Below are 19138 nucleotides of genomic sequence, written 5' to 3'. Positions count from 1 at the left end.
GGAAATGCCGACTGTGTCATTCAATCGAATTCTATATATATCCAGTCTTTAATATGAGGACAATTCTCATATTTGTTATCTTCGCTTGACAGCGTGTGGTGCTGTCAAGATCACTGGGACAAATTTATGTAACGGTTCTTGAGTCTCGAAAATTTATGGAGGAAGGAATCGATGTATCTGTTTAAATTAATATGAATACATCGTATAGGGATTAATAGACTGGAGTTGGCAGATATGTATACGTATTTTTCATGGAGAAAGTTTTTTATGCTATTCACTTTGCTGTAACTCGCCGCTAGATGGCGCTGTAGGAACATGACTTCAGATAGAAGTCTATTGGCCAAAGTTGTTTGATTTATCTAGTACATTACAATTGTATTCTACTCAATCCCCATATTATGTTCATCATTCTTATGATTATAGGCGGATTATAGATTATAGGTGGATATGCAAATACCTGATGATAAGTGGTCACCACTGCACAGACAATCACACTGTATTAACTATTCCTTACACCACCAACGCTCCATTAACCTAGGGAGTTAAGGTGTCCCATGGGCTTTCTTTACTCTTGCTCACTCTCATCCTACAAGCAGAAACTTCTAATTTATCAAAAGCATCATGAGTAACCCTTTATGTGTTGGTATGTGTGTGTGTGTCTGTGTGTGTGTGTGTGTGTGTGTGTGTGTGTGTGTGTAAAAATCTGTCACGTGTCTAACCAACCCTCGATGCAGCGGTCTAATAACCTCCAAATGTTCTTCTCAAAAGAATACACCAATGGATATCCCATTACGCTATACACGCTGTTTCTTTATCTTTAACATAATTCCAGCTTAAGAAAAAGGATATTTGAAAAGTTTTTTGCATTTGTTTTCTTAAATAGATAATTTAATTTATATTGTATTTTTTTAGTTTACAAATAAAGTTGAAGAGTTTGTTAGTTTGGTTGGACTGTGCTAATGTGACGATCTACCAGCAATATTTGAAAATATTTATACGAGAAATAGCCTATTTGTTTGGGAAGATTATAAACTATAAAATCAAGCTACGCGTACGACTCGTTAGGGAAAATTGTAATAACATGAAGCAGCGGAAACATAAATCATTCATTTAATTAACAAATTATCATTAAAATAAATAATAAGAGTTTTAATTAACTCATAGTCATTTACAAAGAATTTAGTACTTTCCAAGTTACATAAACCCTAAGTGACAGAGTACTTCAATTAATGGTGAACGGAAACCAGATGGCAGTTACGAGCAGTGGAAACTTGCCAAATGCCACCAAGCTTACCTGGTGCTCGGGAAAATTTAAGACTCATTTAAAGTTGTGTGACTATGGTTAGAAGGGAATATCGCTTGACAAATGTAATAGCTGGAAGCGAATACCGCTTGATAAATGTACTGGCTAGAACCGAATATCGCTTGATCGATGTTCTTTAATTTGAGGTAATTAATCATGGCTGTATCCGTGGGAATAGCGAAATCGTAAGTAGTGCTAAGTGAAGGACACATTTTTTTTTTATGATATCGGTAGGCGGACGAACAAATAGGTCACCTAATGGTAAATGGTCACTATCGCCCATAGACAATAGTGCTGTAAGAAATATTACATCACCAATGCGCCACCAACCTCGGGAACTAAGATATTATGTCCCTTGTGCCTGTAGTTACACTGGCTCACTCACCCTTCAAACCGGAACACAGGAATACTGAGTACTGCTGTTTGGCGGTAGAATATCTGATGAGTGAGTGGTACCTACCCAGAGGGGCTTGCACAAAGTCCTACCACCAAGTAAACATTAAAGTGGCTTAAACTTTTCTTTAAATATGTAATAGATATATTTCCACCATGCTTTATTCTTTAAATATGTTAAAGATACAGTTCCACCATGCTTTATTCTATATAACTGTATCGATTTACAAAACTGAAATTCTAAGGATGCTCATTTTTTTTTACACAACTTTTCAACAAATTTATTTCATAATAACGTTATCCATACCACAAAATTATTTACAAACAAACACACAAACAAAAAAAATTATATTATAATGATATTTATATTTCTGTCACCGTTATATATCTCTAATCAGGAGGGAAACCATTGAAGAGAGAACTCGCACAGAAAAGTTGGGATCGAAAATTTAACGATGCCTTTCAATGCTAACCTTTGCGGCTTTTCTAAGTGTGGTTAGGATTTTGTTAGCATGGCGAGTTAATTTAAATAATCTAGTCAAACAAATACTGATTATATTGCAATAGTCGGTATTGGTCGAAAAATTTAACCTCAGAGGACACCATTATTAAATTCTAACAGGAATAGGCTTGAAACAAGTACATTGTTCATTTTTTACAATGTAGATTATGCTAACAAAAACATTAAAAAGCATTAAAAACTTCATAAGATAATATTGTCTTTTAGCAATAAATCCACAAAAGTCATTTAATCTTTAAACTGTATAATATAAGTTAGGAAACGTACCCTAATTACTATTAATAAGTACTAAAATACATTTGAAGAAAAAAATCTTGCAAAGTGCAATGCCATAATATTAAGTTTAACACTAATTATTGTTGTTGAGTTAGGCAATTTTAGTAACACGTGAAGTATTCGTAAATTTACATTAATATTATATGTAAATGTTTTTAGTTCTTTAAAAATTGTATGCATCTTTTAAAAAAAACGTCTGTTAATTTATTAGGCTTTCTTTTCCGGGCTGTTCCCTGATTTTCCGCTAACGAGTCCTAATGGAAAATGTTGAAATTCTAAATAACCATATAAATGAATTACAAAAAATAACAGTAACTCTTGAATTAGTTCATTATAAATACTACTTAAGTAGGTACTGAAATGATCGAAATCAGTGATGCTTCTCCGAATTCAAAACAAGGTCTTCGTTAAAGATCCATAAGTTCTAACAAATACGCGATCTGAGTTTAGTTATTTATTCATAACAGAATATACGGACTCTAAGACAAACGATGTTGTCATAACAAACGAATTCCTCGTACGAAGTCATGTTCTTTATAATTAAAAAATCTATTTATGGTGTTTAATTTTCTCTAAGAATTTCCAAGCGATCTAATATTTAGGTTAAGTAGATCAGGCATCATGCGCCTCAGATTCATCCCTAGTTATAGTATTATGACGTAGCATTGAAACCAGACAAAGAGCTATCAACAGTCTTCCGTCTCTCCGCCTTTAATTTGCTAGTTTAATCAAGTTATTATCCTCTCAATAATATTTGTTAATTACAAATTGATTGGAGCAGCGGTTTCACGCATATTTTTTCTATGATAAATTAATAATTTTATCAAAGAAAACCTTGTTGCTTTACAGATTCTCACTCGCCTAGCCTATGTATAATTTATTGTCGAATATATCGGATCATTCTGAAACTCCTAAGAGGATAGCAAGTGACCGGATAAGGAAGGTTTACACAATCGTCTGAGCTATTTCTAGGATCATTGCAAACCTCCCAGTTTGTTGTCTAGTCTAATAGATCTCAAGGTCAAATATTCAAAGCTCGGATCAGGCAATTTTTTCGTGTTCAAGTTCAAAAGATTTTTGTGCTGGATAAATTCTCGACACCACCCTGAATCTTGAAAATTGGCAGTTAAGTGTCAATTTTATTTCATTTTCTACAACATTACGATGACTTTTTAATTAATTTGAATATTTTGCAATAATTAAAAAGAAAAAAATTGAGAGCATAAACGTACGTCATAGAACCTATGACGTTAAGTTACTAATGACTATTTAAATAACACAATTGCACTAGCGAATCAACTATGCTATTTGTCATTTCCATAGTCGGTTCAAGTAATGGTTTTTAATAATGTAATTACTACACGAGGATAATTAGGAGACTTGAAGTTATAAAAGTGTAAGAAACAGCCTGTAAATCCCACTGACCTTTTTCTCCAATGCCGGTTGGCGACAAAAAATGTGGCAAAATTTAGTCTAAATTAGATGAAAATATGCTATTTTTGTAAGGAGAATGTTACTACTACTTTATTATCACATCAATAAAACCATATATGATGTAATTCCAAATATAACTACTTGCTAATTTTTTTACTCTAGATTCCGTAGTAGCGGTGATGTTTCAGTTATCATCAGTCTTCAATACGCAGAAATTATCTGTAAGTACAAAGTCAATACTCAATGCAGCACCCACACATAATAAGAAAATGACATGCTACACTATTTATAATAGTATACAATACGCAACTACACCATAAAAGCGTTTAACCGAAAGTCCGTTTTCAACATTTCATTAGTGAAATATAGAGTGAGAACATATTTTACTTACAGAATAGTACTGCGGTTTGTCAATGCAATGTACTGTAAAAAAAACTGGGACCAAACACGAACAAACATGTAAACTAGGTATGTACTTGAATTTTAGTACTTCGTTCGAATGTTTTAATCTTACTAACAGAATCGCATAATTATTTTTATATCATTCTCAAACAATGCTCCACCTTTATATGTAGACGTAAAATTTACATCAGATTTTTATTGTCTCGTAAAGAGAATGAAATGATCTCGTTATTTTTTTATTGGTCATATCGATGACTTAACATAAGTCTTGGCTTCGATGGAACACCTGACAAATAATGTAGTACACGGAAAATATACATTTGAAATGGGTTTGGGGTGACATCTATAATTGATCGGATTTTAAACGATTTTACGAGGTTTTGAAAATAATTAAAACAAGTGCATATATTTTTCTGTTTTTACCTTGAAATTGAAATTCGCAGATATTTAGTCTCCAATAAAACATAAATCCTTACAAAAAATCAGATAAATCGGATATATGAATTACACTTAAAACTTTTATTCAAGTTTAAAAAACAATATTTTAATTTTAATTTTAAAGTTAATCTAAGGTGAATTTGAATAAATTTGTTGTTGATATAACTGTAAGTCATCGCGTTCAGTAAACAAACTATATATATATCCCTTCGATCTGAAAGCAACTTGCTTCTTGAAATTCCTTCCCACTCCTCTAATTTTTATAGCAAATCCTTTACTGTTCAAGCATCCCGTCTTTGGAACTCCCTACCCCTGACCATTAGACGTGCACAATCACTGCCAGTTTTTAAAAAAGCTGTCAAGAAACATTTCCTAGAAATGTAACTTTGTAATATATAAATATTTCTTTATATGTATTTATCGATTAGTTTATATATTATTTATATATTTATTGATTATATATGTATGTTTGCCTGTGTATATGTATCTATTTATTTTTGTATGTATATTTGCATGCACAAATATACTCGTATGTATGTATATTGAATATTCCATTTAAAAAAATTGTACACCTATGCCGTTAATAGACCATTTCCTCTGCCCCAAGGTTGCCTGGAAGAGATCGCTCTTCAGCGATAAGGCCGCCTTTTGTGCCATGCTTTATTTTGTTATATTTATTTCCTGTGTGTTTTATTTATCTTGGTGTACAATAAAGAATATATTATTATTATTATTATTAGGTATTATTATTATTGTCAGGTACCCAATATCATTCTTGATGTAAAGTGATTCTCGCTCAAAGTGTATTTGTTTTCGGAACACATTTGTAACTTTATTTTTTAAGCCTTTATGATGCCCCATCAAAACTGGAATGGCATCCGTAGCAGCTGCTGATATTAATATTTTTCCTAACAAATGAGCTACCTGATGGGATTTTGTTACTAACGGTTATAGATCTTGCGTGACTGAGTGTGCAATAAGTATTAACCTTCCCTACTTCGCCAATATGCCACTAACCTTGGGAACTAAGATGATATCTATAAATATTTTTATATCTGCCTCTAAATTTTTAGCAAATAGTGCTTGACATATTTTCTTATCTACAATGACGTCACGTGTGACAAAAACAATGCTTTATTAGTTGGTAAAGTGGACTCATCCAACTGCTTCGAGAATTGACTCTTCAGATGATTGCACTATGACTCTTTAATGTTTTCAGTCATTCATCAGTTTGCCTTTTGGAGCACAGTGGTTATACTTTCTTTCATTGCTGGTAAAATGAAATGACTATATAAAGTGAAAACTGAAAAGATAATTTCTGGGCATACTTTGATCATGTTACGAGTAGACTTCACTTGTTGGTTAATTATGGCGTAAGAGTCGGTGTTGTTTTGTAGGTAGGTTTAGATCTTTTGCGTTATATACTTTGGGTATAATATCTCTGACATTTTACCCAAAGTAAGAACTCAATCTATCATTATGTCTAAATCACTGCAATACGTCCCAATTTTCTTTGGACCCTTAACCGACACCCTATAGTCATGTCAGCACTTTTTAAATTGAGCAATGTTTACGTTAAACCTTCCCAAGTAGGTCATAATACACTTAGACTAGGGGTGTGAATATAAATTATAAGGCAAAAAAGTTCGTAATATAAATCCTTAATAGAGCATAGAGCATTTATTAGAGGACAGTTTTATCGGTTCACTATGAGTTTTTCCAGTTAAATTTATTAGTCGCCATACGTCTGTTGTATTGACGGAGTATTGATATCGTTTTTTTAATCGATGTTGTGGTAATTATTAGCTATGTCAAAATGTTAAGAAAAGTAAATATTTAATGAAAGACATTTTATGAAAAAATATTTACCAAAATAAATTAATACGCACAAAATATATTTTAATGTAGGAATTACGCTGGTCAGAAATCGAAGGTTATTTAGTATCGTTGAGGATAAACTATAATGGAATATAATTATTTCGTATGAACTAAACCTTATAGTCAAAAACAGCCTGTTTACATAATAAAAATACACACAATAAATTCAACAAAGAATCTAATTCGCAATACGTACCTCCATATTGTGCTGCTATCCGTATCTTTAATCTCCTTAGTCAGGTGTGTCAGCAAGGCAGCGTTCGCGTTCGTGTACCACTCCACCACTTCTGTCATTGAAGTACCAAGATCGATTTTCGCCCTGAAGATAAAACATATTGGAAAAACATAAGACATTATGTCATAATCAGATATGAATATTAAAAGCACCAAGGCTCTGAACGCAGGTGTTTTGCTAAACAAGGGGCATAAAAAATAACCCTATTTTATAAATAATCAATGAACAAAAAAAATTGAATAAGGATGTTATATCCTCATATATTAGCGCTTGCAAACAAGCAGACAAATAACGTTTTCAGATATATCAGTATAGCTATATCGTTGAAAATATAAATTAAATATTTATTTTCTTAGCGGCTCTTCTACGTATAATCTACATTCAGAAACGGAGTTTTTAATTTAATTTAATCACGTTGAATGACAATGCAAAAGTACTCGGAAGGGTCTATTGATTTCATATAATGAAGAGCTATTCGTGTAATCTGTAACCGGGGCCCAAAAGATTCGTTAATATATTAAACTCATTACTTCAATTATCCGATTACACAGGGCTAGTTTTGTGGGATAATATATACGTTTTTAGATAGACTTTTTTAACTTTGCCGTTTCATAAATTCAAATCACTTGTAAAAATACATTAGTAAAGAAGGCATATTATTCAAAACAAGATTATACAGATGATAAAAAAGCGTGGATCTAATACTTGTTGACTTCCAGGCGGGATATATTACATACATATATAATTGTATTTAACTAACATGACTGTATTTTTAAATGTTAAAGAATAGCTACTGAGTTTCTTGCCGGTTCTTCTCAGTAGAATCTACATTCCGATCCGGTTCACTTAATATGGTTTGTTCAATGACTTATGTATTATAAATAATCGCTTCGAAAATAAGCCATTATTTCTCGTAAACATAAAGGATATAAAATGGTTGTTGTGGGCTATCCTTAAGACATAAGACATATACCATAGCGGACTTTTTTGAAGACCCTTTTAAGGTGAACAATACTGTTGTACATTATTTTGATCTATCACGGAGGTTTCAGCCAGCGTTTGCAATATAAGTGCAAAAAATGTGTTTATTTGTGACATAAATTCAGAAACCTTTAAAATTATTACTGGTTCTCTACTATATTGTGCATGTATTATACATATAAACTTTCCTCTTGAATCAATATCTATATCTGTTAAAACAAACCGCATTAAAATTGATTGTGTTATTTTGAAGGTCTATGCTTACACATTACATGGGACAGACAGCGGTAAGCGACTTTGTTTTTTACTATGTTATGATATAATAAGATTATAGCTTACTTTCAAATATGTCTGAATGTAACACCAAAAAAAAAACACGTCCGCATCCAGGCGCACGATGTAAATTAATGTAATTATCAGGAAAATATGCCAAAAACCGATTTAATTACTTTTTTGGGTATTTTTCAATAATATGGGCCACACTGATATAGCTCAAGTAATATCGTCATCTTTATCTAATTGATTATAAAATAACGTTGATACCACGAGGGTGAGATGTATTTATATACCTAAGTCCATTAACTTTCATTCTTAAGCTGCAGTCACACAACACGAGCGGTTCCTTTTGCAAATTAGTGTTTTAGTATACATTTAGTTTCGGGGATGGCGCATATAGTCGTACGAATAAGTTCACACCCAAGACAGTTTAAAAGTACAAATGCGGTATCGGATACATTTTTATTCGTCGATGTCATATGTAGTTTTACGAGTAGGAGCGAGACACACGACAATATTCCGCATTCGGTAATCACACAGTCAAAAAAAACCAGTAGCACCCTTGCTACTGGTTATTTTTGACTTAAAACTATCCTGTATATACGGACCTTCTGAATGTGTACTTAGACTTAAATATAGTATCAGTATCATAGATAACAATTCTTGCACGATTTGATAACTATTTAATAACCGCACTGACTCATCCGATGATTTATCGCAAGCTTTTATTGAATGAATCATTCAACAAACGCATGTTACGGTGACTTGAGAATATAGGGCTTTCTTATTTGTTACTATAATATATATATAATGCGTTGTAACTACCTTATTTATATAAGGTATATATTATATCGTATAAATAGTTTTCGAAGGAAAAATCTTTGAATTTGAATGCTACGTTTCCACGTGCAACGATTACATGAAATTTGGCATAACATGACACGGGCTTTTTGTATGAGGCAGTTTTGATGTTGTCAAAAATGTAGTTTTATAAGAATTTATTTTTTATATTTTAATATAGATTTTTTTATAACATTGTTACGTGGACGGGTAAATGGGCCACCTGATGGTAAGTGGTCACTACTACTCATAGACATTAGCACCGTATAAAATTTTTAACCATTTTTACAGCGCCAATGCGCCTACAACCATGTGAACAAAGATTTCATTTCCCTTGGGCCTGTATTACACTAGCTCACTCACCATTGAAACCAGAACAAAACAATACTAAACAAGTAATCTAGTTATCAACTTCATTTCCACTAAATATCAATTCATAGCCACGTTTACAATAAATATAGATTTATAAAGTATTTTTTGTTACTTATAACTTCAAATTCGAAAAAGATATTATTTAAATCAGTCTCTTCCAGTATTTAATTATTGTAATTCATCGCTAGATATTATGAACAAATAAAAAAAGGCGGCAAGCTTATTAATACTTAACAGATTATCATACGGTTTTCATTGATGAATTAATTCATGAGAAAGTATATAATTCACGAATGCCTTGCGCGAATTGGCTGAAATATAACGAGGGTTGAAAAAGGTGTCGGAATAAAATTCTTGCCGCGTAAACTAATGTACGACACGACACGTATTATAATATAAACGCTTATTGTACACCTTTTTCTACCCTTACTAACAACTACTTTCCACTTACGCTGTGAACGTATCGTATAATTTTATACTATAGCTCTATATTTTATAATAATACTAGTTGTTACTCGCGGCGTTGCTTGTATTTTAGGGTGTTTGTCGTCAAATGATAGGTATAACAAGTTTGCATCATCCAAATTACATCAAATTTCGTTCAGTATTTTGCCCGTGAAAGCATAACAGAAAGAGTTACTTTCGCATTTATAATAATAATAAAGATATTGCTAAAACAGATTGTAATTGTAGTTTGTAAAACAAGTTAACCATATTCATATTAAATAGATAGTATTCAATTTAAAGCAATATATAAAGTGCATTACACTGTACGAGTTACAAAGCGACGCTTTGTAAATTGACTAAATTAGCATATTGCATGCAACATTCATTTCACGACAGCTACTCCCAACGGGTATCTAATCTTCGAAGAATCGATTACTTAAAGGTGCGCCTTGTCCCTTATGGAGGTATATTTTAGGACATTTTTATTTCGCTTATATATTGCCAATAATAAAATCTATAATGACTTTTTCATGAGACGATGTCCTCAATAATATGGAATGTTTTTATCTGTCTTGTGACACATTTTTAGTAAAGTTTCATATCCGGATTTTTCATATATATATACTAGTTTCCGTCCGCAGCATTGTACGTGGTGGGATACAGGTGCTAGGTAACATATATTTATCAACAAAATGAGATGGCTTTGATGGTATGAGGGAAGGGGGATACAAGTGTTGGGTGAAAGAATTATGTCTTTTTCTGCAAAATTAGATGATCGTCAGTTAGGTATTTATGACGCGAAATCTTAAAAAATAGACAAACTCTTTCATATTTATATAATAGTTAAGATTGAATGTAGATATTAGTATATATAAATTTTTTTTTAATTATTATGGAGGCGATTTCGCCCTTCTTCTTAGAGATTCAGGTGTTAGGTTAGCTTACTTGGTGGTAGAGAAGTGTGCAAGCCCATCTGGTTAGTTACAACCAATATCAGCTATGTATAGCTATGTTATGTTCTGGTTTGAAGGATGAGCGATTCAATGTAACTACAGGCACACAGGACAAAACACACTTCCTAAAACTGGTGGCACAATGGCAATATAAGGAATGGTTAATATTTCTTACAGTTGTCTATGGCCCGTGGTGACCACTTAACATAAGGTGACATATTTGCTCGTCCGACAACCTGTATAATAAAAAAAGCTATTCCATGTGTTACATTATAAAAAGCTTCATAAATATCCAGAATTTCACCCAAATCAGTTTATCCGTTTTTGTGTGATTGCGTAACGAATATCACGTATATAATACTAGTTGAATTGTTTAGGTTCCTTTATCTAATAGATTGCATTACTGATTCAGGATACTGAGGTGGTATATTAAGGAAGTTGTTTGAAGGGACGTAGCTTGAGGAAAACTTTCGTAAAATATATACTATATACTTATAAGCCTGCCTCTACATATATGAAAAATGTATTAAAATATAGTGGATTGGTTGGTACCAGTCAGATCTTCCATCATCATTAGCTTTTCAGCGACATTGTATGATAGTAGGTCGTTAGCCTGTGTTGTTTTAAACAAAAATATTCCTTCTCCAGAGCTAATCTATATTGGCGAGCGCCATCCGTATAGGATGAATAAACTCCAAATCTCCGTTCGATAGAAGTAGAGGCCTTATCCTCTATAGTTAACTATGAAAAAAAAGTCTTCAAAATTTTAGCAACTGATTTTTATTTACTATAGAAAGGGAAAACAACAATACTTTTTAAATTGTACTCATACACATTACATGCTCGGAAATGTAATTTAGTGTTCAATTTATGTTATCTTAAAAAAAAGTCCGAGAGGCCGAGATTGCCCAGTGGTTAGAACGTGTGCATCTTAACCGATGATTTCGGGTTCAAACCCAGGCAGGCACCACTGAAATTTCATGTGCTTAATTTGTGTTTATAATTCATCTCGTGCTCGGCGGTGAAGGAAAACATCGTGAGGAAACCTGCATGTGTCTAATTTCAACGAAATTCAGCCACATGTGTATTCCGCCAACCCGCATTGGAGCAGCGTGGTGGAATATGCTCCAAACCTTCTCCTCAAAGGGAGAGGAGGCCTTTATCCCAGCAGTGGGACATTTACGGGCTGCTTATGTAAAAAAAAGTATTTTTCATAATATTTACAGAAAAAAAAGAAGCTAAGGTTTATATCAGTCAGCTAAAAGTAACTTTTTAAAAATAGAATAAAAATTCTGAAATTATAAATTATATGTAATACTTAGTTAATCCAGCACATTGAAAAATAAGTAAGGGTTGGTATTACATATTTTCTCTTTGTAGTAAAGTCGGTACACGCTGCTCAACAAACCTTTAAAATCCGACCAAATTTTCTCGTTTATTTTTATGTACCAAGCCGAATACTGTTTCACGGATATTCAATTATGTAGAGCTTTGGTTATTTTAGTACGAATTTATTGAGAACGATTCAATTTCAGCAAAGGCATTGAAAAAATAATCAAAACTCTAACTATAGAAACATTTAAAATAAACATTTTTTGCACTTTCTTAATGTGATAAAAATATATGATTTGATGTTTTTTTTCATCGTGGTCGTGGAGGCCATTCTCAAGCACTGTGCAGGATGTAATATATCACAAAAGAGGATAAAAACAGCATTTTCTCATAACCCGATGGAATGATAATTTGACACGTCTGGAATGAGTTAAGGCACAGAACCAAGAACATCTAAGTGCATGGGCTACGAGCAATTTTTTCATTGGAGATACTCAATAACTTTTAATTAGTTTTAGTTGGGCCAAACATGAGATTGAAATCGGGATCCATATGGTCTTACAACTATTTTCACCAACGACTAATACATTTTTTAAACTTAAGTACTCAAAATTCAAAAAAAAAAATTGAACGCAAAATTGAAAAAGGTTACACTGATCTATTTTCCAAAAAAATAAATTATAATCTTTATATATTTAAAAATCAACCAATGAATTCATTTTGACTAGTTTAAAGATATTTAATTCAAGTGAAGTATTCCATGCACGCTACTAAATAGGGCTTAAACATTCATTAATGAAGTTAGGTGATGTGTGAAACGGTTGACGTACTTAATTAGCATCCACTGACTAATTAAGGTTGATCAGTACTTTTGAACAATTATGACATCGTATTTTGTGGTTGTATGTACTGATTTTCGATTCACGCAATTTAGTAAAAAACGATCTGTAAATAATTCACTACGGGACCTACTCTAATTTTGAAGAGATAAATATGAGTTATTCCACCACTCTGCTTCAGTGGCATACAGATTGTGGCAGATTTTCATTCGACACATGATTTTCACGATATGTTCCTTCAGTACTGAGCATGAAATAGGTTCATAAAAATGAGGAAAATTAAAGTCCAGTTGTTCCTGCTTATTCTGACCGTATTGGTGACTTGGTGCCTTTTTTTCAATAGTAATTAAAAACATATATTCTCATGGATAAATATGTATTCACGCAAAATATTTCACTAGCCAAATGTTTTTTATTAAACTTTACTTGAAACAAAGGATAATAGAACAAGTCTATAGAATTTTGTCTCAAAATATTATTATATCATTAAAATGTCTAAAAGACATTCTAATTTCAAAATTCTCGTTTCGAACAATGATACAAAGGAGTCTACATATAATTTCCCCTGTCGTACTTCAAAGGCCAATAGATGACATAATATTAAAAATACATTATACTAAGTTGTGGAAAGTAACGACGTATGGAAACATTTGCGTAAGGAGTGCCGGTGATTATGAGCTGTGGCTTAATACGAAAATTCCATAACCATGTTAAAAAGCATTAGGATAAGTGTTTGGGGATGGGGTGAAATAATATACTCGACGTTTCAATTTGATACCATCACATAATATCACTTTAATAATGACGTTTATTGGGTGTAAATAATTACCTTTTGTGGTAAAATCCTTGCTAGATGAAGTATACTTGGTGGCAGGGCTTTGTGCAAGCCCGCCTGGATAGGTACCACCCACTAATTAAATATTTTACCGTCAAACAGCAGTACCCAGTATTGTTGTGTTCCGGTTTGAAGGGTGAGTGAGCCAGTGTAGTTACAGGCACAAGGGACATAACATCTTAGTTCCCAAGGTTGGTGGCGCATTGGCGATGTAAGGAATGGTTAATATTTCTTATAGCGCCATTGTCTATGGGCGATGGTGTATACCATCAGGTGGCCCATTTGCTCGTCCGCAAATCTATATTATAAAAAAAAAAAACATGATTTATATTACGTTTGTAAATGTAACGTTTGTATGCATAACGGAAAGATATTTCTTACGTGTATATTGTGTTGCACGTGCTGTAGCGTTATTATAAAACAGCATTACTCATTTTAGTGACTAGTATTTATCAAAAATTCGAAACGCTTACTCTGTATTTGATATATAGAGACATTAGACTTTCCAACGAACCGAACATAAGCGTCAGTTAAAAATTTATTCCTTCGTACATAATATATATAAAAAATTCTGTTTTAGAATTAATATCTCATACAGTTTAATTCTCTAATTCCGTATGTCAGAATCTAATCCTTACAGACGCCTTACAGTTCACTGCAGAGCTATTAATATAACAATACTGTTATATTACCGTGTAAAATAATACCTCCTACTTTAGACTATTTTGACAGATTAGTCAATAAACTGCGTAAAGGAAATAACTAAATTCCAGGCTAACTCACGTGACACCATTTAATCAACATTAATAAAAAGATAGAAGAGAATAAAAATAACACCCTGTAAGCATCCCACCGCTGGGCTAAGACCTCACCCTTTGAGAAGTTTTGGAGCTAGTTCCACTACGATGCTACAATGCGAGCCGGTAGATACAAAGATCGAATATAAAACACAAATTAAGCACATGTAAATTCAGTGATGTTTGCCTGGGTTTGAACCCGCAATCATCGGTTACGTTGCACGCGTCGTAAACAATCAACCATCTATAATTTAAACAAAATAAATAAAAGGTAATTTAAAAATAATTAATCATTATTAATATTCAAACAAAGTTTATTTTTATTATGTTGGAAAAGTTTCATAGCACGAGACATTGATTGATGATGACTGCAATCGGTTTAAATGAGATAAAAAATATTAAAACGAATAACGCTATATCTATATTAATACGTGAAGAATAAAATGAGTCACAATGATGTCATGGGGAAAGTTTATTATGTTTATTTTTGAAAGAATAACATAAAAAATACATGCTAAATAATTTTAATACAATAATTATTGTCTTTGATAGATTTTCATTATCGCGTGAAATTGTGGAATTCACCTGCGCCTCAGCGATATATCCTGATTCTAACACTCACTAGAACATGAAATTCATGCTTCACACCAAGTCTAAATATAAATTGAAGGGTGAAACTACAAATCTCTCTTATATACTAAGATATTTGTCTAAAACGCGTTACATTTTCTGCCTGTGTCTTCGCGTTACGTTCGTTTGGTAGGTTTCGGTTAGATATTAAAAATTGGTACCTCATTTATCAGTACAAATAAAAGATTGACAAGGATAATTCTTTTTTTTTATGTTATAGGAGGCAAACGAGCAGGAGGCTCACCTGATTGAAAGTGATTACCACCGCCCATTGACATCTGCAACACCGAGGGGCTTGCAGGTGCGTTACCGGCCTTTAAGGAGTGAGTGCGCTCTTTTCTTGAAGGTTCCCAAGTCGTATCGGTTCGGAAAAACCGCCAGCAAAAGCTGCTTCCACAGTGTGGTTGTGTTAGGCAGAAAATATGTAGTACGTAGTAGTAAAAATATGTAGTAGTAATGTATTAAAGTACATATAAACTAAGGTCGTCGTTTTATTCCCAAAGGGAAAATATGCAGTCACATTTTTTTACTCATAAACGTTCGTTTAGTTTTTTGTAGCTCAGATATAGTGACTGCTTGTAATATTTCTGGAATCCTATTGTAAAACTGTACGCTCCTCAAACGATTTACTGAATCCTCGCTGGTTCTATGAGTCACAAGAGAAGTGACAAGTTTGTCTGTATTTCTTGCGATATTATAAGTATTTGTTCTAAATATTAACACTCCGTTTACATATAGATAAAAGAACTATACTTTATTTGGAAAATTATTTATATAGTTATACTAAAGTATAAAACCCTAATTATACTTAGGCTACGTTATATTTGAATAGAATCAATTATAGTGGAAATAGTAATAAAATAATATGACTTTGTAAAAATAACTTATTTAAAAAAACAGTACATGTATTCTGTAAAAATAAATCGAAGCTCAACTCAACACACATTGACTTTATTAGGTACAAATTTTATAGAAATAAAAATCGAAGGCGTATGTCACTGTATGTCAACATTTCACGTGAGAGATACAAAGTGAGTTCCTACAGAATCGTACTGCACCTTCTACAAAATCACTGTTTAGTGTATTTCGTGAACAATAAAAATGACGCATGCTGTTTTATATTTGCATCTCATTTCAACACCTTCAATTTTGCATACATTTGAATGAGATGAATATAGTTGAGAACGTTAATTTTTATAGTATTTCAAGCTGGTAGTACTAGGAGTCCTATAGCTGGGTGCCTAAAAGGACAATAATAATAATAATATAGATAGGAGGAAGTATATTTTATAAAATATAGCAATAAAAAATCTTTTCCTGCAAACATTATTATGATAACAAATGTATCATAAATGTATTACGGCATATTTGATTTATCAGAAACAGGAAAGAACCTAACTCTATAGAATACCAAACGAGCATCGATTATGTTATTTAATAATTTGAATGTAATATTAATAATGTTTATTCGAATAATTTATAATGAAATAATACTTATATATGAAAATGAGTTTTTTATTATAATTATAATAACAGAAGTAATGGAATGATAGTATCGTATTTTGGTCACGGCGACGAAATTCCAAGGGATACCAACTACGCAGGACGTATGAAAGTGCACATAATTACCCCAACACAAGAGCACTCTTGATCTCCCTCCCTCCCTTTCACTCGTATAGTCTGATGGGACGGAAAATTAGACAAGACTGCATAGAGTTCAGGACCAACGGCTTTAAGTGCTTTCCGAGACACAGGATTGTATACATTTCCAACTACCAGACACCAGGCTGTTACTGAGAATTTTTCCAAAGAATACCCGATAGATTTTTATCAGCCTAACCTGTAGTTGAATCCAAGAACTCGGGAACTAATTATATCTCTTGTTACTAAACCAAAGAGGCAATCGCTAATGAAATATATTGTACATAAGCCAAGCATAGACGAGGAACTCCCGTAGAGCGATGGGGAGGAGACATGACGGCATATTAAAACTGTCATACCGTTTGCTGTCACGGCATACGAGTCGGTTTAAATGCCGAGATAATTGACATTAAAAGGATGCCACGTGAATTGAATTAATTACTTCGATAAATTCGGAGTTAGACAAGTCGCAACATTGAGAAATATACAGTTCCGTTTTCGCACGAAAACCGCTACCATGTAGTTTCTTAGGCTTGTTTGAAGTAGGAGGCCTCTTAAGTAAATCTTAAGAGTTTAATATAACCTTTTCATATGGTATAATATTTTAACATTTTAATGATTATTTACATAATACTTAGGCATATTTATAATTTTACGTATTTTATTAATAATAATAATTGTAAACGCTTTAATTATTATAATATTAATAAGATATTTATCATATGTTATTACATTTTGATTATGCATGTTCATGATTATGAAAATAAAGACTGATAATTTAAAGAAAATTTTGTAAGAGAAATCAGTAATTTTTTTTGGTTACGAGCAGGAGGCTTATAGAAACGACCGTCCATTGACATCTATTCTGCAGCAACGGTGGGCGTACAGGTTTTTCGTTTAAGTTAAGATTAAGAAGAACTTTTGAGAACTGTCTAAATAAACTTAGCGGGTTGTAAACTATGGACACGAATTCTGTTAAATAATGTATATTTTAAACATATCTCACCTTCAAATTTAAAATCAAGTTCTAAATTTGTTTTTGTTTATTTTTTATAATTAAATATCACTTCTTACTCCGATTCAAGAAGAAAAAGATCCGAATGGAGAGTAGGATTAGAGACTGCACTTGTGTTAGTGTGTGTGCACTTGTGCACTTTATATATGTTATATTTGCGTAGCTGGCTATCCTTCGAACCGTCGCGCAGATAATTCTAAAAAATATATCGTTATATTAAAAAATATCTATAGAAATTCGAAAAAGTATAAGTCTAACAAACTATTATGAACTATTAAAAAGATTTTTTATACAATCGTCAGGTGAAAAACAGACACGTGTGTATGTATTTTAACACCTTGTAAAGATTAGCCGAAGCGTTGTACTCGTACTAAATTGAGATTAATTACTCGAAGCTGTCGCTACTCCTGTGAAGAAATTGAAAATTATTGCGACGAGAGATCACGATCTGGTCTCAGCTTTGATTCAAATAAATGTTTACCTTAAAAAACTTTATTTGTTATTTATTTATAACTCCATTTCAAATCGAATTATATAAATTCGGACATATTGTTGTATGTGTTCATGTATGTATGTTGAGTTTCATTCTTTTCCGGTCAGTAGTGCGAGTCTGTAAGAATTTATTTCGAATTTCACGCGTGACATGTTAACAACCGACTTACGGTGATACGTCATTTTGATACGTTTATCTTATTAATCTTATAATTAGTACAGTCAATATGTCATATCATATCAAGTCATGTCATGTCATGTCATGTCATGTTATGTCATGTTATGTCATGTCATGTCATGTCCTGTCATGTCATGTCATGTCATGTCATGTCATGTCATGTCATGTCATGTCATATCATTTTGACATTTAAAAGTCATGCTCTGCAATTAGTTTGGAGTTTCTTCTAGCAGAATACCTTTACAGGTTATTTTCTTTTCCGAACCACAGCTATTTTTTATTTTGATCTTATTATTAACAAGAAAATGTTATGTTTACAAATATAATATTGCTGGGCCTTCTTTCCCTTTCGAAGAGAAGATTTGGAGTCCATTCCACCACACATTGAAATAAGACCCATGCGGCTTTCAGCATGATACTTTTCTTCACGAGATAATTACAAACACAAATTAAGCACGTGAAAGTTCTGCGGTGCTTGCTTGGGTTTGAACATGCAATCCTCGGTTAAGACGCACACGTTGTAACCATTGGGCAATTTTGGGTTTCCGCTTAGTTGCTTTGTAATGCTTTGTTTAATTTAATTATAGCTGATTGTTAACTGATATAGTATTAACTACGAGCTATTGTCATC

At 32.5% G+C, this 19138-nt stretch overlaps 1 protein-coding gene across 1 annotated transcript in view; it reads right to left on the bottom strand.

The window, feature by feature from the left end:
* Positions 1–19138, bottom strand: part of LOC125068376 (receptor-type guanylate cyclase gcy-1) — a 67132-nt gene that overhangs the window by 25218 nt on the left and 22776 nt on the right. The window contains exon 5 of the mRNA XM_047677475.1: positions 6841–6963. Coding sequence (XP_047533431.1) covers positions 6841–6963 — 123 coding nt within the window. The remainder of the gene's footprint in view (positions 1–6840; positions 6964–19138) is intronic.

This window comes from Vanessa atalanta, chromosome 13 (genome assembly GCF_905147765.1).
Source record: "Vanessa atalanta chromosome 13, ilVanAtal1.2, whole genome shotgun sequence".
Classification (NCBI taxonomy): Eukaryota; Metazoa; Arthropoda; class Insecta; order Lepidoptera; family Nymphalidae; genus Vanessa; species Vanessa atalanta.
This window is presented reverse-complemented; position numbering and strand designations above follow the sequence as displayed.